The sequence below is a fragment of the Perca flavescens genome, chromosome 23 (assembly GCF_004354835.1).
Source record: "Perca flavescens isolate YP-PL-M2 chromosome 23, PFLA_1.0, whole genome shotgun sequence".
Lineage (NCBI taxonomy): Eukaryota > Metazoa > Chordata > Actinopteri > Perciformes > Percidae > Perca > Perca flavescens.
The window spans coordinates 18298586-18323311 of NC_041353.1; the positions used below are offsets into that span (position 1 = coordinate 18298586).

Sequence of the window (24726 nt, forward strand, 5' to 3'; positions counted from 1 at the left end):
ATGCATCAGCCACCTAATATTAATGGCCAAGCACAGAGCCTATACTCACTTTTCTTTGGCATCATTGAGAATTAGGGACAACTGATGAAATATATGAAATTTTTTGCAGCTTAAGTACTTTGCTGAAATCATTTTTATGGGACTTTTACGATCACCTTTTTCTATTTTAATGATGCTGCAGTTTGTGTATACATTAGAGTGTTACACAGGGGAATTAGCTGGGCCGCTAGAATGGAAGATGAAGAAATAAGAAATAGCTTCCCGATAAACACATTTTTGTAATAATACATGCTTTTTGAGCATGAATTTAATCACATTATAAGGTTGGTTTTTTTTGCTATTCGATTTGCTCCTAGATTCAACTAAATAATAATGCAGTTTTTAAATAGAGAACCTAGATTCTCAGGCTTTTATTTGGTAATAAAAAAACATATTTAAACTATGTTTTTTGTTTGTTGTGCACATCACAACCTGATCATTGGTTAATGTCAATTTACAGTGTGCTGCCTGTCAGTTTTAAACTGTATTGTCTCATGTATTTTGTCTGCAGCTTGATGTAATTTTATAACTGATGCACAAATATTCTCATCATCAAAAAAACATTATAAATAACATGTTGCAATACAAATTTAATTCTAATATCTCTTTTAATTCCACTATGCAGCTCTAATTTTCTGTATGTGTGTGTTTGTGTGTGTGTGTGTGTGTGTTAGTCCTTCCTCCTGCATTGTAAAATGTGTGCTCACGCAGTATAAATGCAGTTATATATAATATCTAGCAGGCCTGTTGGTCCTGGCTGCTCTGCTGCACTCAGCTCTCTAGCTGCTCTTGTCTCTGTATAATCCCCCCTCCTCATGAATACATTAACGCAGGAGCCTTAAACTCAGCTTAGCTGGCGGCTCAGCGTCACAGCACATCCTATTACCTACTTTAAATCATTAATGTGACATCGTTTTCACTCAATTTCCAAACACCCACGGTCGAAAACCGCATATTTCACTGAGCCGGTGCAGAGAGAGAGGGCCGCACTCAAAGTCACACAGTTGACTCGACGCATGCGCAACGTTTAGACAAACATATACGTGCAAGTGATTCACACAAGTTTTTTCCTTTGAGCTGTGCCCGATTTGCACCAGCAGAAAAAAGTTGGAGCAAATGAAATCATATTGAGAATATGCACAGTAACGTACAAACAGGCATTCAAATGTAAATACGTGCCCACTGTAATAGTTTTCACTCTTTTGTCTCAACTATTGTGACGGATTGCCAGTGGATAATTGTGGCTTAATCTGAGCTAACTCCTACAGTACACCTTAGGGTCTGTGTGTGTATGTGTGTGAGATTTAATTTTTGAGCCTAGCCACCGTTTGCTTCCCCCAGCATCTTATGTACTGCTGACAATAAAGAAAAAAGAAAAATCGGAATCCCCTTTCTTGCTCCTCAACTATTCACACACATAAACCTTTTCTCAGGTTTTTACCTCCAGGCTGGCTCTGAAAAATTCACAACGCCCAGAGAACAACTAAGTCCTTCACTTACTGTAGGAGTTGTGGATCGGTCCCCATCGTGCCTCTTTTATTGCATCAAAAGGGCTTTTGTGTATATGTGTGAAGCTATGGTAATTAGCAGAGCACGTAAACTCATCCCCACTGAGTGCATTTAACTGTTTTTATGCGCAGAGTGTTGGACGGGGTGGTGGGGGTTGATTGCTGAACATATGGACACAGATGGAGACAGCATTTTAATGGGCGCACTGAGTGGGGTTTTGTGTTTTTAACCCTTGAAAGTGGAGGCATGAATATCCTCAACATCCTTAAGCGGGCATCAATTAAAGATTTGCTTTTAAACTGGCATCCGGCGCTTTTTTAGACACTCAGAGTACACATAATCTTCCCTTTTTTGTTTGTGTGACACACACACACACACACACACACACACACACACACACATTTCATCACTCACCCCCCCACCCCACATTCTCTCCTCCTGTGTCCCTTGTTGTGCTTAATTAGGTTATCAGGTTGCTAACGGGCCGTGATTCGGCTTCACGCCTCCCAGCTGGCCCTCTGATTGGAGGGGCAAGAAGGTGGACTTAGCATAATTAACACGTTGTTATGGAGATGATTGAATTGTTCTGCGACACACGGGCACACATTGTGTCAGGCCTAGTCCACACGGACACGGGTATTTTTATAACCGTGACTTTTTTTACGCGGTTCGGCCTTCCGTCCACACGAAAACGCAGTTTCAGGGCCCTGTAACCGAACATTTTTGAAAACTCCGGCCAGGGTGAGCATTTTCAGGAACGCCGGTTACAGTGTTGACGAATGGACAGTATAACCGGGTTTTTTGCCTTGCGACGTCAGAGTGTGCGCCGTTATCCGCTGTGTTTGACGTCATATTGTGCGCCGCTAACTGCTTTGTTGATGATCTTTGCAATGGCTTGACAGCGTGTTTTTGCGTTTTCATGTGGACGGAGATTTATTTTAAACCGAGCATGTGTGGACGGGTTTTTTAAACAACACCTGTTTAAAATGTCTCAACTCCTTTGTGCATATCTCATTTATTTATCTTCTTGTTTTTTTTTATTAATATCATACAATACAAACAAGTGTGGATGCATTTACTGTCCTCTCCATCGATAATAATTCTGCAAAATAAGGACATGGCAGTGTATATTTGTATGTTTATGTGAATATGTTTGGAACTGTAAAACCATTGTGTGAATGCATGTGTGGAAGAAAGAAGTGACCAGGACCAGCACAAGTTTTACCGAACACATTGCTGTCTTTATTAGAGCCTTGTCTGGCAGTAATACTGAAAAGAAAGTGAACTTAGAACAGATGGTGGTGGCAGCCCACGGCTTTTTTTTGTTTTTTTTTCCCATTTTTCTTTATTTCTTTGATATTTTTCTTCAATTTTTTTTTGTGAGAGTACTGCGACTCCTGCTTTTCTGTGGCATGGATAACATCAATAAAAGAGACAGTAGGGAGAGAGAAAAGAAATATACAACTTATATTACACTGTGTTATGAACAAAATATAAATCTATAACTCTATGTTATATTTACATAATTATCTTTCTTGATTTTTCAAGTTGAGATGGTAAGATATTTTTTTTTTTTTACTTGTAATAATTCTTACTTTGTTTTGAGCTCCACTCATGACTTTGATTGTCTTAAATAATATCATTTTCATCATCATTATTATTTTCATTGTCTTGATATGGGGTCAGACCTTGCCAGCAGGGATGATTGACGTCTTAATGCCCCACCCACCCACCCACCTGATACCCTAAAAATGGTTTGATTCACTTAGGCCCCTCTCACCAGCATCGGGCTGAACCATGGTGTGATAACAGGGGTGACTATACAGCAAAATGAAGACCCAGAGGCTCATTATGTGGCATGTAGGGAACATCTACAGCGAGAATGATTGAATGATTGTGGGGAACACTATGTGGCAGCACACCTGAAGAGAAGTCATGGCTCCTGTAGCATTGCGTGGAGCTCAAACAAAGCAAAGGGCTCCTGATGAGAAGTGACTCTAAAGATACTGTAGATACGCCCACACACACAGACACAGAGACAGTGGAACACCCTGGTGGATCACGGTAAACACTGCTTTCCTATGATTACCAAACAAAAAACACCAAACAAAATATATGTACAGGATTTTAAATCTAGAATATTAGATTTCATAAAACAGAAAAAGGACAGCATAGGATTCGTTTGGTTGTCATGATAATCTCTTCATTTTAAGTGTAAGTGTGTGTGTGTGTGTGTGTTAGTGATTGTGTTTGTTGTGTGTGTGTGTGTGTGTGTGTGTGTGTGTGTGTGTGTGTGTGTGTGTGTGTGTGTGTGTGTGTGGATCCAAGCCAAAGATGTTCCACTGCGTCTCGGTGAGGCGGCCAAAACTAGTAAACGGGGACGGGACTCTTTGTTCACAGAAAACAGTTTCCAAAAGTGATAAAACTGATTCTCCCCCCCCCCCCCAATAAAAAGGCAAAATAAAAGAGAGGAAACTTCACATTATACATTATAATAATCATTTCAAATAAAATTATAATAACAATAAAAAAATCACGTTCTTCTTTTTCTCAGAGTCTGAGTGCTTTTTAGAAATGGGTTTGGACATGAAAAGGTTATGTCTTCAGCTCGGAGGAGGGCCGGCGTCTACTCGGTCAGTCCAGCTCGCTGTCCTAACTCCGACCGCCCCCCCCAGTCCGGAGGATTAATACAAAACAAATGCATCAAAAAAGAAGGGAACAAAAGAATGCAAAACAAAGCAAGGTAAAATGACAACTTTTGTTTAGATCTAAATATCTACCAGCTAAATAGAATAATGTTTCATTGACTGTCATAGTCTCATATGGTCATAAAAACCCGATAAAGAGGAGAAAAATAAATTATACTGTACATAACTTACTAAACTTAGGAAACGCTGACCATCCTTATAATTATTGTTAATAATATTATTAGACTAGAGGCAGTTTGAAGAGAAATAATAAAATACAGTATTCAAATACAAACAGAAACACTGACTGGCTGCTTCAGCTTAGCTCCGCCCACCAAGGACAGCAGGACGATGTTAATTGGAGGGAGCAGGAAAACACTGAGGGACAGAACAACAGTTGTGTGTGTGTGTGTGTGTGTGTGAGTGTGTATATATGTGTGTGTGGTACAGTAAATAACAGCAGCAGCGTAAGCCTGATTTTCTGTATCCTAGACGTTTTTAGCCTTTTTCTCGCTCGATTTTACACGCATGTGCAAAACGGCCAATAAATGAGTAAACCCAGCACACACCGACACACACTCAAGCTAAGTCGTACTGATGTTTTGCCCTGGACGAGATCGAGATAGAGGGACGGAGTGAGAAGAAAACTGATGGATTGTCTCGCAACACAGTGCTTTCGTTTCTGCTCCGTGATGCCAGAGAGACTTCCCTTCTCCCCCCATGGAAATCCCTCAAAGTGGGACAGTCCACGCTCTACTGGTCAGTCCTGGCTGGACTGTCCCATCGGATTCCAAATTAGTGGGGGGAGCGGGCAGTCACAAAAACACAGAGAAAAACTGGGGGGAACCGCTGACAGCACACTGCGAGGTTGGAGAAAAGATACGTTTTTTTTTTGTTAAAAATAAACACGTCTGATGTCTTTCAGGTGCTTTACGACAAATGGGGAAAAAAAGAAATGTCTCTTTTTTTCTATTATTATTCAAACTTGTAGCACAAAAACAACAAATCACATTCACAAGCCACTTATTGGCACCGGGTACCTGAGTGAGAATATTATAGAACCAAAGAACAAAAAAAGCTGTTTTTTTTTTTTTTAAATTTTTTAAAAGTGTCTCTTGATAATAAACAGGTCCGCCATCTTAAAGTGTCATCTGTTTGCCTTTGACAGGTCCACTGATTCGTCTTTCATTTGAAAATGTCTCCTTTTTCTACAAACGGGTCTTAAAGGTTTGCTTTCTGAGTGTGACTTTTAATTTCTCCTGACTCGTGGCATTACACTCAAAATCTTGCAGTAGTACTTGAATATTCCTCCGCAAGCATCAGAGGCTGGCTTGGTCGTCTCTCCCTCCCAGACTCCAGTTTGTGTAACAGTCAGTGTGAGTGACAGGTCCTGTGCTTCAGTTGATTGATCAGATGCTGGTATCAGGACTCCAGTGGGAGGGCTTTGGCTCTGTTAAAAGAGTCCGTGTTAGTCAGGAAGGGGGAGAGGGTGGTGGGTGCTGTGAGATTGGGACTCAGGGTGATTGGCAAAAAAGAGAACGTTTTTCTTCCTGATTGGTGGGTTTGGGATTGTGTGGGATTAACCAGCTGCGATTGGCTTGGAATTAGGCGCCGGCCACGCCATCCTATTGGGTGATATGGTTGTCGTTATCGCTGGTGTAATCGGCCTCTTCGTCCTCGTAGTCAAAGTCGTCGTACACGTCACCGTTGCTGTCGTCCAGCCGCAGCTCCTCCTCCTTGATCCGGGGCTCGTCCCCCTTCAGGCCTGCCATGTGGGGGTTTTGGTGGTGGTTGGCGTTGGGCTCGGGGCTGCTGGACATGCTGGAGTGCTCTGAGGGCATCTGGGGTGAGGGGATTCCCGCCATTGACAGGGCACCTGGGTAAACCACGCCTGCGGAGGACAAGGGCAACTGGCCCTGCTGCCTACAACACACACACACAGAAGATGTGTGTTAGTACATGACAGGCAGCATTCAAGCTGTAGATACAGTTTTCATCTAAACTAAACAGCTAATCTGGCTCTGTCCAAAAGGTAAATCTGCCAGCCAGGCTAGCTGTTTCCCCCCAGTTTCCAGTCTTTGTGCTAAGCTAAGCTAAGCTAAGCTAAGCTAAACTAAGCTAAGCTAAGCTAACCAGCTGCAGGCTGAGGCTTCATATTTTTACCGTACAGAAGAAGGAGGGATGAAGGGATGTTTACAACACTAATTTGTCTACCGGTTGTCACCAGTTCAGCCAAAGAGTGTTTTTAGGGTCATTAGAGGAAAGTCTGAAATTATCTTTGTGTAGCAGACGTGTTTTTTTTGTTTGGTTTCCTAATCCCAGAATCCTCCCAGGTTGTAAGCCACGGTCTTTGATTTTATATTAGTTAGCTTGGTTTATTAAGAAAAACGGAATTAGAAGGAGATTTAATTAGTACTCAATTAAACCTGATGTTTAAATAAAAAGTTAAGTTAAACCAACCAACAACACAAAGATGAGAAAAAAAAATCAATAACCTGAAGAATCTAAATTAGAGAGGTTATTTCAAACCTTGAGGTTGGTGTTGATTTACTGCAGCGACGATACAAAAGCTAATACCTTCGTGCTCAGTGTGCTTTCGTTTCTTTTGTTTCTTTTGTTTTTGCTTGAAACTGATATCACGAGATGTGACACCTGCTCTACCAAAACATCGAATTCATTTAAATAAAGAGCAAATGCTACTTATTTGCTAATTAGAATTATAACTATTAAATGCTAAAGTTCCCCCCAACAGTTCCCCTACCCCACACTGAAGTATTGTCTCATTTCCTGTCTGCGGGATCTCATGATGGCCTTGTACTCGCCGATGCGCAGCTTTTTGCCGTCCACCAGGCAGGTGCGTTTGGGTCGCGGCTTGTACTTGTAGTCTGGGTATTTTTCCAGATGCTGCTTGCTGAGGCGAGCCTGCTCCTCATAGTAGGGCTGCTTCTCCAGGTTGGTCATGGCTTTCCAGCGGGAGCCTGGATAGGGACACATTATTATTATTAGTGATGATGATTATCAGTTTTAGTGGTGTACTGTATCTCTTTGGATTCAAAGACCTTTACACAAGAGCATTAAACAGTATGAAAAATAACAGCAAAGCAGTACTCATGAAAATAAATCATCAAAGGGAGGTTGTGATCATTATATAGAGAAGCAAAATGATAGAAATCTGCTTAAGGAAGTGTGCAAATTGAGCATGTAGATCACCTTTAAGATCAAGTACATTGTGTGTGAGGACAAATGTCTGTGTGGCATGCATGACCACACACTCGCACATCCGCACCCGCACCCACACTCACCCGCACCCGCACACACACACACACACACACACACACACACACACACACACACACACACACACACACACACACACACACACACACACACACACACACACAGATAACGGTGATAGATTCACCGGGAAAGAAAAAAGCAAAAGAGAGGAAAAAAAAGGTTAATGAGGAGAGGAGGACGACAGGTACTTATCTAAACTAATGAGGACTTCACTTAACCTGCTGTCATCTCTCTCAGCTCAGTTTCTGCTCACAGATTTGTAGTATCAGTCCCCTGCATGTGTGTGTGTGTGTGTGTGTGTGTGTGTGGGTGTAATCTTGAGCATGTCTTCCCCTGTGTGTTTCATATCTGGTCTGAATTTGCGCTTGACTACTGTATGTTTAATGGGTAAAAGCTGTCAGCACTTGGCTGTTCTCTCTCTCTCTCTGTCTTTCTCTCTCTGTTCTGCGATCTGTTAGCAATCGAGCGAGCGAGAGAGAGAGAGAGAGAGAGAGAGAGAGAGAGAGAGAGAGAGAGAGAGGGGCGGGGGGGCTTATTAAAACCAGATTTCCCTGTGTTATAAAATGCTTAGGAGCTCTTTAAAATGTCAGGGCCGATCCCGGCGGTCCGGGGGAAATGTCAGGCGGCCTCGCGCTGCTTGTTTAATGCATAATGAATTATATCATCATTTGTCGGAGCCGCGCTCTCCCCAGCCGTTCATTAACAGCCGCTTACACAATGCCACCGCTTGTAATCAAATCACTGTGCGTGTTTGAGAAAGTGGGAAATAGAACCGCAGTACATGCATCTTCCTTTCGCTTGGGCTGCGTAGTGGGTAATAGAGGGTAAGTTGACAAGGGTGGGGGTGACAAAGGTTCCTGTCACTCAAAGCAGACTGTGCGTGTGTGTGTGTGTGTGTGTGTGTGTGAGAGAGTGTGTGTAGGAGTGAGTGTTTTACCGAGGATCTTGCTGATGTTGGAGTTGTGCATGTCGGGGAAGGCCTGGAGAATCTTTCTCCTCTCGTCCTTGGCCCAAACCATGAAGGCGTTCATCGGCCGCTTGATGTGCGGCTCGGCGCTGCCACGGCCCCGAGCCTCCCGAAATATTCTGGAGTCTGACACGCTGGGGGAGCCTGAGGGGGAGGAGGGCGAGAAGATGGGAGGAACAACGTGAGGAGAGGCAGACAGAAGTCGAAAACGCTAGAAACTAATACAGAAAATTCCCATTATGGTATGCCCAAACAATAACCTTCAATTTTGGAGGTTTTGAATTTTTTTTTTAGATAAACTGAAAGATCAAGTATTCCTAAATGATAATCATTAGATTGCTTCTTAAGCTAAATAAACCATGTACAAACTTAATTAATTGTATTAAACATGCACCAAGCTGAAAAGATGGCTATTTTCTTAGCTTTATGTTTTGGGAGATACGTGGTTATCACAGGACAGCAACATAGTGTATATTATTTTCATAACCTCATAACAGTGTATCACATTAAACCTGTGAAATGCATCAAAATTAAACTCCTAAAAGTAAGAAGAATCACAATCCTTTAATTGAAAACAAATCCACATTTTGTCACCTAAACGACCATATGCTTGTCTGTGAGTGTGTGTGTGTGTGCGTGCGTGTGTGTGTCCCCTTACCGTCAGAGTCTCCGCTCATGGTGAAGTCCAGCATGGCGTGGCTGAACTTGTCCTCCGCCTGCTGCTTAAGCTGTTGACTCAGACTCTCCAAGGCAGCCTTGTCCTAAACAACACAAACAGTTCACAGTTGCAGTCGGTCAGCGATTGAGTCAGTGAGTGGGAATATATGAATGAGTGTAACATAGGACCTGAAGTGATGCTGAAAAACTTTAAAACATTCTTATCACTGATTTTAAATCAATTTTTCAGGGCTCCCTTCAAGATTGTATCTCCGATATTATTCATTTTATAGTTACAGCTTAAAAAGAGCAATTGGTTAATGTCCCAAATCGAAACCATAGAAATCAAATTAGATGTCCGTTGGCCTAAAGCCAATCTGTCCACAAGAAAATCTGTTTTAAAGATCTACGAACTCCTTCACAGAAGTCCCAAATCAAAGAAGGAATTGCAGTCCTTTTCCCTCGTGATCTGAAATAAATCATTCAATAATAATTCTTTTTTATCACTGGATCACAGAGACACCAGACGAATAACAGCAGCGTTTGCAGTAGATAGACAGTTTGTGTTTTGGTTCGTTTTGATGTAAATTTGCGGAAATGTTAATGTCAACAGCAAATTGTTAGAGTGCTGTACGCCTGCATGCTTAAACACACATCTGTGTGTACGTTCGCATGTGCTAGAATACTGATTACATTTAGTCCTATTTGGATGTTTATCGTTTTGTGTTTATACTGTATATTATATGTGTGTGTGTGTGTGTGTGTGTGTGTGTGTGTGTGTGTGTAGCGACTCCTGGCAGCCACCTGCGAGAGTGGAGTGCAGCGGCTCTCCTCTCTCTCGCAGAGGCCCCCGAGGGTCGACGCATTAGAGAGAGAGAGAATGGGAGAGAGCAGCGCGGACGAGCGCGAGGCCACGCCGCACGGCCCCCTGGGTATTTATTACAACCAATAAAAGGCTGATTTACTGAGCATTTACATGCTTAATGCAAGCAGCCGGCACACTCTACACTAGAACCTGACTGTCGATGAACACACACACTCGCGCACATACATACACACACACACCGCAGTGCACCAGTGCCAGCATTTTACAGTTTAATTACACGATTAGGAGCAGTACCCAAAATACCGTCGTCTTCTAAAACAACCTTCCAAAAAGTGTCCCTCTCCATTTACGTGTGACCCTGGCGAGCTGGCTGGCTGAATGGGAGGAGGGCAGAATGATAATGAAATGCATTTTCTCTGTTTTTAGTCCAGCAGAGTTTAATTGTTAGAGATAATTTCCCCCCCGCATTAGAATAAATACGGCTAAAACGACGGTGAATGGAGAGGAAGAAACGCTGCGGAAACGTTTTATTTAAATTTTTTATTTGCAAGTCATTTCAAAAAGTATTTTATTTTGGATTCATTATGTGTAAATAAATGAACAATTATCTGCCAAATTTAGTCATTTTGTATGTAAATCAGATTTTAGGAAATTTTCCTCATTTCACAGAAATGATAAGCCTCATTCAAGGAAAAAACGAGCACATAATGTGCCTTACACTTTTAGATTTTAAGCTTCAATGTGCCGTTACAAAATAGCTTTTTACAAAGTGTGTGTGTGTGAGTGTGTGTCAGACCGAGATGAACAGGGAGACAGAGTGGATGACAGCCTAGTCTGACATTAAGCCCCAGTACAGTACATAAGAAAAGTGGATTGAATGGCTGACACTGGAGCCAAGACACAAAGTAGTGACAAAACTAATCCTCTGAGTGTGTTAGAGATGACACTGTTCTATCCAAACGCCGAGAGCTCGCCGGCTTCACACTCCCGCAGCACAAAGCCAAAGGGCCGAGAGAACAGGAGTCGGCGCGCAGTGCGTGGCTTTGGAAGAGTCACGTTTTTCCCATTAAAGTAATCTAAAAGATTTACAATAAAAAAAGAGTTTTAAAAGTATTTTACACTAAACGGCAAATATACAAAAGATCTATTCTAATTCGTACAAAAAATTAATTTTATGGTAAAAATATATTCCTAAATTATGCTGACAAAATGAGTCATTTCCACCATTATAACCGGTATGAGAGAATACGTCACAATAAAAGGAAAGGGTCACTTTTTCACCTCATTTCACTGAATTCTTAAATGATAACAGGCACCAATTTAACAAGAAGCAGCACAAATTATGTAATAAAATGATGTCTAGTACCAGTATTTTACTATCCCCTGCAGTGGAGTAAAACATCTAAATACCTCTATCTAATGCAATGAATGTTTGGAACAAGCTGTAAAATATGCTCCAGAAAAACAGCTACATTTCCCGATGTTCCTTCCCTTCCCCTGGTGTAAATCTAATTGGCTATTAGACAAAATCCTTTATACTGTATCTTCAGTATATTACAATACAATCTACAATCTGTCTAAATGTGTAAAAAAAAAAAAAAAAAAAAAAAAAAAAAACGGTTCAAATACATAAATCATTGTGGGTTTGACTGTTTGAAACACATCAGATGAGAGAGTTAAAAAAAGAAAGACAAAGAGACAGATAGAGCTGTTGAATGTAAGCAGTGCAGATGCTTCAAGCACACTGTTGCTTTGTAAGTGTGTGCGTGTGTGTGTGTGTGTGCGTGCGTGCGTGCACTAGCTGACTCCCAATGTGTTTAACAAATAACCACAATTTAGCCACGCTGCCGAGGAGCCGGCGCCGTCACTTCACATTACTGTCTCCCCAACGCTCTGCTCTGCCACACACATTTACACACACACACACACACACACACACACACACACACACACACACACACACACACACACACACAGTAGCCCTGCAGTGCGCCTCACAGACACACTCATTACCTCTGAGACGCCTCTGGTTTTACCTTATCTGGCCCTGTTTAGCTTCAACACATTTCAGTGAGAGCATTGTACAGCGATTTACCTCCTACATAGTGCAGTAGGGATGGCATATGGCAAGACAAATTATTACACACTGACAATGAGACGCTGCAGCTTGTGATGACCTTCTTTCTGCATTTTGGTTAAAATGTTTTGAATTTAGACCTTTGGAATCAGTTGTATTTTTTTCTTGAAATAATCCATACAATTCCCTGTAGATATTGGAGCTATTGAGGAGTGGGAGTCATTTGTCCTAGAAATCATAATATCATAATTTGTATTTTAACAGATGCAAGAAAGAAATGTAATAATACAGACTGTACATCAGCATAAAAGTAAATATAAATAAAGATTAAAACAAGTGGTCTTTAAGGTACTAATATGGACCTTTCCATGTATTGTTAATATATCATATCACATTATTTAAAGTGACAGTTGACCTTTAGAACTTCTGCTGTTATGAACTCATACAGCCATAACGCACTTTGTGACCAAAATATCAAAAAACTATGGTTGTGTGTGTTAATTAAGCACTGCTTTACTGTATGTTCTAAGTTTTAATGTGGCATGTTTTCTGTTGACCTCAAGAAATTGAACAATATATATAAAAAAAAAAACGGGATTTTTGTAGCGCCTTTAACCCTTTGGGGCAGTTGTCACACTTCTGTTGATAAGGTTACAGCACAATCCGATACCAGGCGCTGTCATGCAGATATGATTAAAAGTGATTTACCTTGTCTGAGCGTCCATTGTTGAGGCTGAGATTGCTGACGGCGGAAACCTTGGCGTCCAGGACCTGCTGCTCTCTCTTCAGCTGCTCCTTCATCTGCCGGGCCTCGGCGAAGGCCTTGCTCACCGCCTCGTGGTCGTTCAGGTAGGCGGTCGTGGACAGCGTCGACAACAAGTCTGCTGAGACACAGACAGGGACACGGAGAGACAGGGACACGGAGAGACAGAGACATGGAGAGACAAGGACACGGAGAGACAGGGACACGGAGAGACAGGGACACGGAGAGGGGACGGATGATTAATTTGGTTTTGCATAATCATTCATAGTGAGTTAGAATTTTATCAAAGTTGAGTGTCTTTGTCTACTTTATTTGTACTTTAAGTGTATTAAAAAATAAGAAGCGAGAATAATAGAAGATACATGTGGAATAGCAGTATGTGTGTGTGTTTATGTTTGGAAAGATGGCATGAGGTTTTCATCCAGAATAAATCTTCCCCTGAACCATGAAGTAAAGACATTATCGTACACTTGATAAGGGGAGTTTGTCGGGGCTTCTGTGTGTGTGTGTGTGCGTGCGCACGTGTGCATCCCCCTCTCTCTCAGACTCACACACTCGCACTCACTACTTGACTGTCGAGCTGGGTGTGTGAGTCAGAGTGTGCCCCCAGCTAGCCTTGCTACAAGCTGCCCACCGCCTCTTCCACCTGCTTTCAGCCGTAAACACAGACAGACAAAAAAAACTAGAAAACATAGGCAGTCGCTCACAACTTCAACCCCTGGAGATCTCCTTTAAATCCCATTAAAACACCCACCTTTCAACAAACACACATATACCCCCACACACACATCTGAACCCTCACAGTTCTACTTTCAAGAGAGGTGGCTACATGAATCCTATTACGGCTAAAAAGTCCTGCTAATTTCCCCAGTTGCAAACATCTGCCCTGCCGCCTAACAAAGATCAGATCTCCCTGCTCCTCCTCGCCACATATTATTTGTATTATTTCCGCAGCTTAGTCGCCGATGAGGCATCTGAGGCATCTGCTCCGACTGTGTGTTTGTGAGGTTGTGTGCACCACTATCGTTTCTCTCTATCAGTCGGGTTAGCTCTTAACAAAGAGCCGCGGCTGGCTTATGGGGCCTTTATCAGCGCTAATCCGCACCGCTAATGCCATCTCAGGCCAGATTACCAGCTTCAGATTGGTAATGACAGAGCCGTGAACTCTTTCAGAAGTCATAACCGGAAAATCTGGATGGGAGCGGGGCCAAAAGGGGTTTGGGGGGTGGGTGTCGAGAGAGGGGAGAGGACAGGAGAGAGGGCGATGGAATCGGGTGGCAGTCAATTTTAATCTGGAGTCAAAAGAGAGGGAGGGAGGACAGATAGATATTCTTGTGCTCATGAATGTGTGTCTGAGTCTCGCTTAAACTGACAGCGATGCCAACTATCCAGACAAGTAAATGTGACCCAGATAGAAGGGGAGGGGTCTTTCACTCTCACTCTCTCTCGCTCCACACTTACACACTTTGTCCCTCTCTGAGCGCCAAATCTCTACAGACAGGCCCAATACCTTTTTGACCACAAAAACACTCCGGCAGGGAGATCAGGGGGAACTGTAGTATTTTATGACAGACAAATGTGTGATCGTGGTTGAAGTTACAGGCGCTGACAGCCCTTCAGTTTGCTTTGAGATGGGTAGGATGGATGGATGGATGGGTGGATGGATGGATGGATGGATGGATGGACGGACGGACAAAGTATGAGAAAGAGAAAGGTGCCTTTGGGTTCGTAGGTGTCAAAAAAAAAAAAAAAAGAGGTGAACTGTGGGGAAATTAGCAGGGACAGACAAACTGGAATTCATCCGGATGCATATAGTGGAAGGTGAAACTGAAAATGAGCTTAGTTGAATCATCTTTTTATCTGCAGATATGACCCAGATATTCTAAAAGCCTTAGTGAGCATAAACACTGCTTTAGCACAAGACTGATCAGATCTTATGCTGTGTTGCACTTATTTATATGAATATATTTATACATTTATTATTATTAACCCTCTGAGGTCTAAGGGCATTTTCATATACCTTCTTGAATTCTCCGTTTAAGGGTATTTGCATATAACCTGATCCCTCTGTGTTTCATATCAAAATGTTCAAAACAAACTCAGGTTTCTGTATAGTGATGCCCAAAATTGTTCCAGAGCAATGTACAGTATAAAGAGATCACTTGGCCCTAAAGTGGAAATATTTCTCAAATCTCTTGTGAAAACCTACCTACACTCAATTGTTTTGGTGCTTGAAATAAGTTTACAAAAGTCTTGGGTTCACAAAAGTAGCGTAATATATAAATAAAATAGTAAATAAATGTCTAAAATGAAATTTTCTAATATCGCTTTTTGAGTAGGAGTGTACAACTTCATGATAAATGAGGATAGGATCTTTTAATGTCAAAATTACCTTGTTAACTTAGCTATTATTATAGCTACTAGAGGTCATTTTAAACACTTTCAGGGGATTTCATCTATAAAAATGCATCATATTCTATAAAGTGACCGTATAGTTTGTATGTAAAATCTTAATCTGTTTGTTCTTTTTCTTCTCTGAATTTAAATAACCTGAACACACACATTCATATTGTATACCACCCGCCCACACATTCCCACACACTCCCTCCCGCATCAGAACGATGGCCTCTAGACTCTTTTCCAATTTGTCTGCCCCTTCTATCCCTTCTGAACTTGTAACGGGAATCCTAATACGACTATGAACTGCAATAAAAAACGTTCTGGTCACCGGCTAAACTTAGTGGCAACAGATGGGACCAAAAGCTACAACATAACTAGGATCTGCGACACAAAACACACTGTTCTCCACGCACATATAATTCAGCGGGGATCACACACAAACTTTAAACACTGTAATCCCTTTTTCTGAACAAAAAACATCTGGGACCGCAAATCCACTAATCTGATATTAAATCCGTCGATTTGTTGAAAAACAGTGAGATTAGCCATGAAGTCAGAAAAAAATGACTAACTGCCTATTGCATAGGAGGAGGAGGTGGGATTGTGCTTGTGTATGTGTGTGTGTGTGTGTGTGTGTGTGTGTGTGTGTGTGTGTGTGAGCCTTTGTGTGCGTTGGAGTGTGTGTTGGAGTGTGTGTGCTGTCATTGTGTCATTAATGCTGGGTGTTTGCGCTGTCCTGGCTCATGTAAGAGGCTTGTCTAATCTCATTGGTGATACCTCCTGTCTGTCATGCGCTCCTCTCTTTATTATTCCCCCGCTTCATCGCTCGGGAAAAGTGCTAATCCCCATCTCTCTCTCTCTCTCCTTCCCTGCTTCCCCTCTCTCCTATGTCTCTCTGTCTCTTTCAGTCACTAATAAACACATAACAATGAAGCAGCCGCGAGGCAAATAGCGGCGCGGAGGAAAAACACAAACACACTAATTATAGCCTGTTACACATGTGTAATATTTGAACTATCAGTGTTGCGTGAAAAATGGATTAAGAGTACAAAATAGTGATTCATTTATGTCATATTTCATGTATGTGTGCATATGGCTGGGTATGATTAAACTACTGGCAGCGGCAACAATGGAAACACTACGAGGGAAAAGCTATTCTTGTCATCTCCACTACTAGCCAGTTTATTACTGGTTTCCTTAAAAAATGTACATTGTCAGTGTAGGAACAATTTGTTTTTCATAAAAGTATATTAAAGTGTTTTTGTGTCAACATGTTGCGTATGAGCATGTGTGCATTTATAGGAAAATTAGGATTAATTACAACTTCAATGTTATTTCTGGCCATCATTTGTATTGGTAATAACAATCAAGCTGTATTCACCAAATTAATTTTTGAGATTTGGGAACACCGCAACATTACCTCCAAATAAAATGGAAACTGTGGTAACGGTTGCTAGGAACAGTCACATTTATGTTTTTTTTCTGTTTTTGTTTTTTACATCAATCTAAGAAATATGCCACGGTGCAACAGCCTGTATAGCTTTCATTTTAAGTCACTATTTTTATTGCTAGCTTAGGAGCAAGCTAGCTTTGGAGGGAGCTCACGTCCCCATTCTTAGTTTCATCCAAAAGGCTCTGATTGGTCGAATGTCTCTCCAGGCAGGGGAGCAGCCAAGAAAATAAAAAAATATATTGGAGATGTGAGTGGTCTTTCAGGGGTCAAGTAGTAGGCAAGTCGTGTTCCAAGATCTCAGCAATTAACTTGAGTACAATGTTATACAAACTGATGGTCAAAACTACATAACAGAAAATGTCCTTGGATTTTCCTGTGCTCTGTGTGTGTGTGTGTGTGTGTGTGTGTGTGTGTGTGTGTGTGTGCGCGATGGATACTAAGTCCACTTACCTATCGAGCTGACTCTGGTCGGTGGACCTCCGATGCTGGAGGGGGCAACACTGTGCTTCATGGAGCCGGCGGGGCCCAGCTTGGTGGCAGCAGCAGCAGCGACCTGTGGGGAAGTTGGGGGGGAGTTGGGTGACTTGCTCTCGGATGCCTTAGGCTTGGCCGACAGGTTCAGTGGCTGTGCACCCTCACTGTCCTGCAAAAACCAAAACAGCACAGTTTCGCCTGCTGTGACCACCGTAGGAATTTGGAAGCAGGAGGCAGGGTGGGACGGGGGGGCGCCCTCCCCTTACCTCACCGACACCACTCGCAATTGAGGCTTTAACACGTACTCATGAAACGGGCGCCCATGCACAGCGATGGGACAGAAGACAAGGTGCATGCCACTGCCTGTATCCAAAATTTGCAGCACAGACAACAATAAATATTGATATCATTTTAGTGCAAAACCACTGACATTTACATGCAAAATAACTGACTTCCTATCACAGCAAAGTGGAGATGATTCATGCATGTGCACACTCCATATGCAGGCTCCAGTAAACATGCAAACAAGGCCAGCGGTAAGAGCAACAATCGCACACCTGAGGAGAAGAAACACCTTAAAATCATTCTCAAAACTACAGCGGGCACCTCTCTGTCTTTCACAAAGATCAACACCTCCCTGAGACTGTGAGAGTGAGACAGCTGTGAGAGTCTAAAGTCATGGTGACGTCTCGAGGTTTCAAACAGCGAACAGAACAGAGGACTGTCTGCCACTTCAATGTGCACTTGCTCCATTAGAAACAAGGGACAGTCATGGCTGTGAACATGGGAATGTGCAAAGCGGCACTTTCTGCCTCAAAGACACACATGCATGCACGCATGCATGCACGCACACACGCACAGTCCCAGCAACCAATCAATAACATTTTAAGAAGCTGGAAACCGGATTTGCTATATCTATATCATTAAATTCAGTCATTTATCTAGATCAAAGGATGTCTGCCCCAAGCAATAACCTCAACACAAGCAACAGACAGCGGCCCCCTAATGAATCGGCATGTGGACCGACGCCGGGGGCTGTTATCGTGTTAATTGTCATGGCAACACCACCCCTGCTGATGACCTAATCCAATCAAGGGTAGCCTCAGAGGGTCACATGACAGGAAGGAAGGAATTAGATCACCGAGGGGCCAGATGTACACAGACCGCTCTGTGTAATTAAAATGCCGCAATTAAAAGGCAGACACATGGGGCAAGGGATGGCTCGGTAAAGATGCACAACAATAGTGTCTATTAGGTTTAGTAATAGTTTGTTTTAAATATGATTGTATTTTTACAGTAATGTATTCATTGTTCCTTAGTGTTCATTTTATAAAAAAAAATGAAGGGAACTTTTAGCATTACAGGTATTGTCCTATTGTAGTTACCTTTATACCACAGAATAGAATAGTGACATTATTTTTCTTTATTTTCTGGTCATTAGTCTAATTGCTGCTTAAGCAGAGTAGAATCCAGCATACAGTGGGATCCACAAAGGGAGCAAGTACTGTGTGTGTGTGTGTGTGTGTGTGTGTGGTATACCCACTCATTAAGGCCGACTTTCCCTGATTCCCACTCCTTCAGTTGTACTAAGCCTTATGAGCCCCTCACAACTCAATTAAGCCCTTCCAATTAAGCCCCTACATGTGTACGTGCCTATGCGTGTGTGTGTGTGTGTGTGTGTGTGCGTGCATGCATGTGTGCGGGATGAGGTCTAACCGGATTGTCCTTCATTAGGGGGGTCTTTCTAAATAGACGAAGGACCCCCAAAGATGCCTTCAGTGAGACAATGGGCCAGAGAAGAACAGGAGAGAAAGGAGGAGAGAAAAACCGAGCGAGATCTTCTCAATCCTGACCCATATTATGGTGGGCTTTGGCTGGGAATGCATTTGAATATTTATTACAAATAGATAATGCCTCAGCCTCTTGTACAGTGGATGGGGGGAGCTTCCTCTCCGCGCCAAGCCAAATCCTATGGTGGGAAGGTGGCCAACCTGCATTATGCCAGTGTGGAGGAATTAGTTTAGACAGTGAGCTGAGAGGCTTGGACCGACTTGTTTGTGTGTGTGTGTGTGTGTGTGTGTGTGTGTGTGTGTGTGTGTGTATGTGTGAGTGTATGTGTGTGTGTGTGTGTGTGCGTGTGTGTGCGTGCGAGGCCTCTAAAGCCTCTGAAAGCCTTGGAATCTTGAATTAATACAATTGCTTTTGTGTCTCTCTTGGCTGATGAAACAGTCTCCAGCTTTGAGACTGAAAACATGCAGAGTGACAATGACAGAGGGACAGAGAGGAAGCAGGAGGGGAGATATAATGTGTGTGTGTGTGTGTGTGTGTGTGTGTGTGTGTGTGTGTGTGTGTGTGTGTGTGTGTGTGTGTGTGTGTGTGCTGCATCTGTGGATACCGACATGTGAAAGCGACATCAGGGTTCTGCATCTTATCACTGGAATCGATGGTTCAATTAACAGGACAAGTGTGTGTGCCACTAAAGTTGATCCTGGGCAGGTTTCTGTGTGTGTGTGTGTGTGTGTGTGTGTGTGTGTGTGTGTGTGTGTGTGTGTGTGTGTGTGTGTGTGTTAAGGTTTGTGTGCTACAATGCCTATGTCAAGACCTTTACATGTTCCTCTCTCCTTTCATCTCTCTGTCTTTCCTCCTCTCACTGTTTCCTCCTATCTTCTTTTCCTTCCAGCTATAAGTGACTGGATATTAATTATATATTGTCATATCTACGGTAGTTCTCTCAGACAGCAGAGGACACAGAAGAGGTTTCTTACACTATGTGGCACCGATTCAAACACCAAACTTCTCAAGTACGTAAATGCACTTTACATTTTCTACTAATATGTATTTGGAGAAAAGAGACGAGTGGAGGTGACTTTACCTTGACAGTCTAGACTGGTTGTTTTATTTTCCTAATTATGGGAGGCTTGTTAGCTCTTGTTGATTCTTATATCCATTAGATTGAAATGACTTAAATACAAGTAGAAATACTACCATGTAAATATATGCTGCAGCAACTGAAAGTCATCAGTTTGTTATCAGTAAAATATACTTAAAGTGTGTTGGGTTATATTTCTTCTATTATTGGTTTATTATCCCTAATGCATTAGCATGCAAGCAGTTTCTTTTAACAATGTAGCTGGGCATGAACTATATTAACTACTTTATATACAGTTAAACTGTTTTAATTGTAGTACAGTAGAAGTATAAGCTAACATAAAATGGAAAAGGACAGCATAATTGTTCTTAAGTACAGTTCTTGAATAAATGGTCACTGCGTGTGTGTGTTGCATGTCAACGAATGGGCTACATATGGTGCATCATTTGAATTGCACTATTTTATGGGTCTGTATGCATGCCTGCCTACATCTAAAGGTCCACTCTTGCGTATAAGAAAGCAGCATGTAAGCTGCAGTGATTTCTGCATGGGTATGTGTGTGTAAATGGGGCTAGTTGGCATGGTGTCTTCTTCAACACCTGTGAGTGTGTGCGTATTTGCACACGGGTGTGTGTGTCCGTGTCTCACCCGAGGGTAAAGCACTTAAGCGGTGTGCGCCTGAGTCCAAACAGCTGTGAGCAGAGGCAGAGGCAGTCTCTAAATGACTAGAGACCTGAGATAGAGCCCACAGGGGGAGCACACCTCTGAAATATACATGTCACTCACCCAGAAAGGGAGAGGGAGAGAGAGAGAGAGAGAGAGAGAGAGAGAGAGAGAGAGGAGAGAGAGAGAGAGAGAGAGAGAGAAAGATTGAGTGTTAGAAAGAGTGAGTGAGAGCGCTGCAGTGGTCAGCCTGGATGAAAGAAATCAAAAAAGAAAAGGAGACAGAGATTGAAGCAGAGAGAAAAGAAAAAGACAGAAAGAAAAAAATGAAAAGCAAGCAAGCACTTATCTAAAGTTTGTCTCTCGTTGCTCACAAACAGCTCAAGTGCACGGGGGAGTAACACCAAAACAGCGCTGCTATCAATTGGCCAGTTTGGCTCCATGGGGCCTGTGGGTCCACTCCCCAGTCTGCCACTCCTGCCATTACGGCTCCCCACTTCCCCTCCACCACAGGCCACAGCACTTGCCTATCAGCCCAACTCCATATATATGGTAATAAGACGAGTGTGCCGGTTGGGCGGGATAGTAGTTTGTGTGTGTGTGTGTGTGTGTGTGTGTGTGTGTTTGATGGAGGTGTAGGGAGGGCTTGATGGACAAGGAAGCAGGGGTGCAAGCTCTTCGTCAATCATAAGCTTTAGTCTGGGCCATGAGCTAGTCCTGATCGTATGTGTGTTTGTGTACAAGCATAGGTCAAGAACAAATGAAGGCAATGAAGACGGATGGAGGAGTTGCAAGTGCCAGGCCAGGCCAGGACAGGACAGGAATGACAAAGAAAGATAAAAAAAAGGAAAAGAAGTTGGGAAACTTTGATGTACAGCATGTGATAAGATGTGATCAAGGGAACAAGTCTGATCCCGTGTGTGTGTGTGTGTGTGTGTGTCAATGTCTGTGTGTGTTGATTTGTGACTGACCACTACACTTTTGGGTAGTCTGAGGGCGGACACAGGATGGCAGGGGGCATGGGGGTTCTGTGTGTACATGGGGGGGTGGGGAGTTGGTCAGGGTCCCAACGGCTGACCAGATATTCATAGAATTCCACTCGGATGGACACAAGGCTTCCCTTCGCCCCTATTGTGCAGCCAGCCGAGAAAACGGCACAAACACCAATACATCCTCAAATCCACCGCGACCACATATCAGCTGGAGTTTTGTGATAAAGTTGATTTGCAGAGGTGACTGTGACAGTTTTGTCAGGGACCGAGTTGTAGCAAGGTGTGCATTAGTATGAGGAGCTGACCGTTGCTCAGGACACTTGTTTGATTGAAATAAAAAATAAAAATAATAAGGAAAAGATTGGGGATGCAACCTCCAAACAAGCTTGGAAACATGTTCAGCTCATGCACTGCAGTGAAACACAATCTCGTCCAGGCAGACATTCACTCTCTCAGTCTCTCTTGTAACACTAGAAAGGCCAAAGTGTACACAGTTTAACTGCAGGTCATTGCTGGCTGAAATAATATTTCTTAAAAAAAAAAAAAAAAAAAAAAAAGGGGATTTGAAGGGAAGGGATTTGCCAGCACAGTAAGAATATTTGAATAAAAATTCAATAGAAAGTTGTTTCAAGAATTTTTAAGAAATGAGTGTCTTCAATAAGAAGTAATATAAGACAGGAAAATACTTCTAACAAGTTGATTTCCATTGAAAACAGATAAATACAGTATACTGAACTGGCAGATTGTTTCACTTATTTCAAGAAAATAAGGCACTAAGGACTAACAAAAATGACTTGATAACAAAGTTATTCTGCAGTTTGATGGGTAATTAAATGGGTAAAAAAAGATTTCAGCCTTAATGTAATTTCATGTAATTTTCTATCTGGACTTTTTTTTTATTATTGGAAAAGATGGTTAATATTGGCGACCCAACCTTGTGAGCCAATACTCAAGTCCTGAAATCCACTGGCATTTCTAGTATTAAACACACACAAACACACACACAGACACACACACAGGCCTTCCTCGTTTTTTCCCTTACCTTGGCCTTGTTTGGTAGCGGGGAGCTGCGGCCCTTGTCGCTCTGTGAGTGTGTGTTGGTGGGTGGGGAGTGTGTGCCCATGTTGGCCTGGGGGGGCAGGCTGCCTCCGTGCTGCTTGGCTCCCGGGGAAACCTGCATGGCCGCCAGCTGAGCTGCGTACAACTGCTGCAAGGAGGTCAGAGAGACAGGTAGAGAGAGACAGACGGGGGAGCGATGACAGAGGGACAGGGGGGGGGGAAGAGAAGAAGAGGGGGAGGGGAAAAGAGAGGGGAAGAGGAGAAAAAAAAGCATAAGAAAGGGGCAACATGAATAAATGAATTCTTGAGAGCGCACAAACAAAAACGAAGACGCCGGCTAAAAAGCTCTGGAAGAAGAGGCCATTAGTGGCCCGGCCTCTGTTTGTGTGACAGAGAGAGATAGAGAGGGACATCTCCACTGTCAACCCCCTCCCTCACCCCACGGGAGAAACGCTAACAGCCTCTCTGACAGGCCCAGAGATGGCCATGTCCCCTCCAGGTGCATCGTGGGAGAAAGGGAAAACATTCCGGCTATCGAGGTCACACCGGAGAGCCCGCCTCTCGCTCAAGGTGAAAAAAAAGTGATGATGGAGAAGGAAAAGAGAGAGAGGGAGATTTGTGAAGCTACATACCAGATGGGACATGCCAGAAGTGTCTTGTGCCCCTGCGATGGTTTTAGTGTACTTACAATAAGATGCAAAAACACACAGGAACGCTATGAAATGGTCTCAAATAGAGATGAATTGATTCAATAACTGCTGTCGGAAACAACACAAAAACAGGTTCCCCCTATTCTTATTTATGTATTTAATTAATTTCCAATTAAATAAAAGCATTATGGCTTGAGCTGCTATGGTGTGAACATACTCGGGAATATTTATGCAATACCATTGTATCACACAAAACAGTCTCTCGCCAGTATTTCTACAGCAACAGACTTAATATTCACAATTTGGAAGGAGCCTCAATGTTCATAAACACTTCTTTCCGTCTCTCTAGCTTCCTCCTCAAAAATCCTCCTGCAATTACTTTCATGTCGGCTAATACAAATCTCTAAGACGCTGTTTTGTTTTCTCAGAATTGTTATTCCCTCCTCTGAAGAGCAACAGAACGGTGGTTTAGCGAGGAGTAACTGGTGTGTGTGTGTTTTTTTTAAATTGTTATAATTGTTATCATTTATTTCTGGTGGAAGATTTTTCTGGATGAGGACCATCCTTTTTTTTTTTTTTTTTTTTTTTTTTAGTTTAACTTCCGTCCTTCTGTTGGTGCTTGGCTGCCGGCCACAGGCGTCAAACAAAGGCTGGTTTATGCAAATGGACAAGGAAGAGATGCTGTCACTGCTATCGCTCTCTCTCTCGCTGTCTGTCTGTTTGTACCTCTCTCGATCTTTCTTGACAGCCACATTAGCTCCTACTCTCCTCTGCTATCTTAAATAAAGACATTATCTCTTTTTATACAAACAAGAAAGAAAGAAAAATGAGCCATTCAAACTGGCAGCACACATGCTCCACCACACAAAGAAGTACTTTTTTTTCTCCGCCTGACTGTCACTCACATGTGGCAACAACTATATTTCCTATCCAACACTGCAACAGCAATTTTCAGTTAGTTTTCAGTTATCATTTTCTATCTTTTCTATAGCTATGATTAATTCTTAAATGAGATACCTGCCATTCCAAAAAGATGAACTGCATCCTGAATCTAAATCTAAGTAGGATGATTAGTAACTTCATCCCTGGATGCTTTACATTAAAGAAATATTCATTTCAATAAACTAAGTTTATGGACATTTACAGAGAAAAGAGGGCTCTTCAGTTCAAGTTCTAGTGACTGTTCCTTCTTTTCTCCATATTTGATTTCTTTCAGCCTTCTTGCACCTTAGAGCGTTTTGTCACAAGCACTCTAAAAAGATAAAAAAAATGGGATGTCTTAACTGAATATCCGACAGTATAGGTTTATCATTATTTTCTTCCTTTTGAAAAGCAACCCGTGTC

The 24726-nt window shown here is 42.5% G+C and overlaps 1 protein-coding gene across 9 annotated transcripts in view; it reads right to left on the minus strand.

Annotated features, from left to right (window-relative positions):
* Nucleotides 1-4014: 4014 nt before the first annotated feature.
* The window catches only part of sox5 (SRY-box transcription factor 5), a 247941-nt gene continuing 227229 nt past the window's right edge, over nt 4015-24726 (minus strand). For 6 of the 9 annotated variants that reach the window (XM_028570609.1, XM_028570608.1, XM_028570607.1 and 3 more), the window contains 7 exons: nt 22716-22880; nt 17126-17318; nt 12768-12943; nt 9158-9260; nt 8470-8643; nt 6997-7213; nt 4015-6158 (listed from right to left, as the gene is read on the minus strand). In XM_028570609.1, the coding sequence (XP_028426410.1) occupies nt 5861-6158; nt 6997-7213; nt 8470-8643; nt 9158-9260; nt 12768-12943; nt 17126-17318; nt 22716-22880 (1326 nt within the window). In that variant the 3' untranslated portion in view covers nt 4015-5860. The remainder of the gene's footprint in view (nt 6159-6996; nt 7214-8469; nt 8644-9157; nt 9261-12767; nt 12944-17125; nt 17319-22715; nt 22881-24726) is intronic. The other 3 variants (XM_028570611.1, XM_028570610.1, XM_028570605.1) reach the window with 3 other exon arrangements.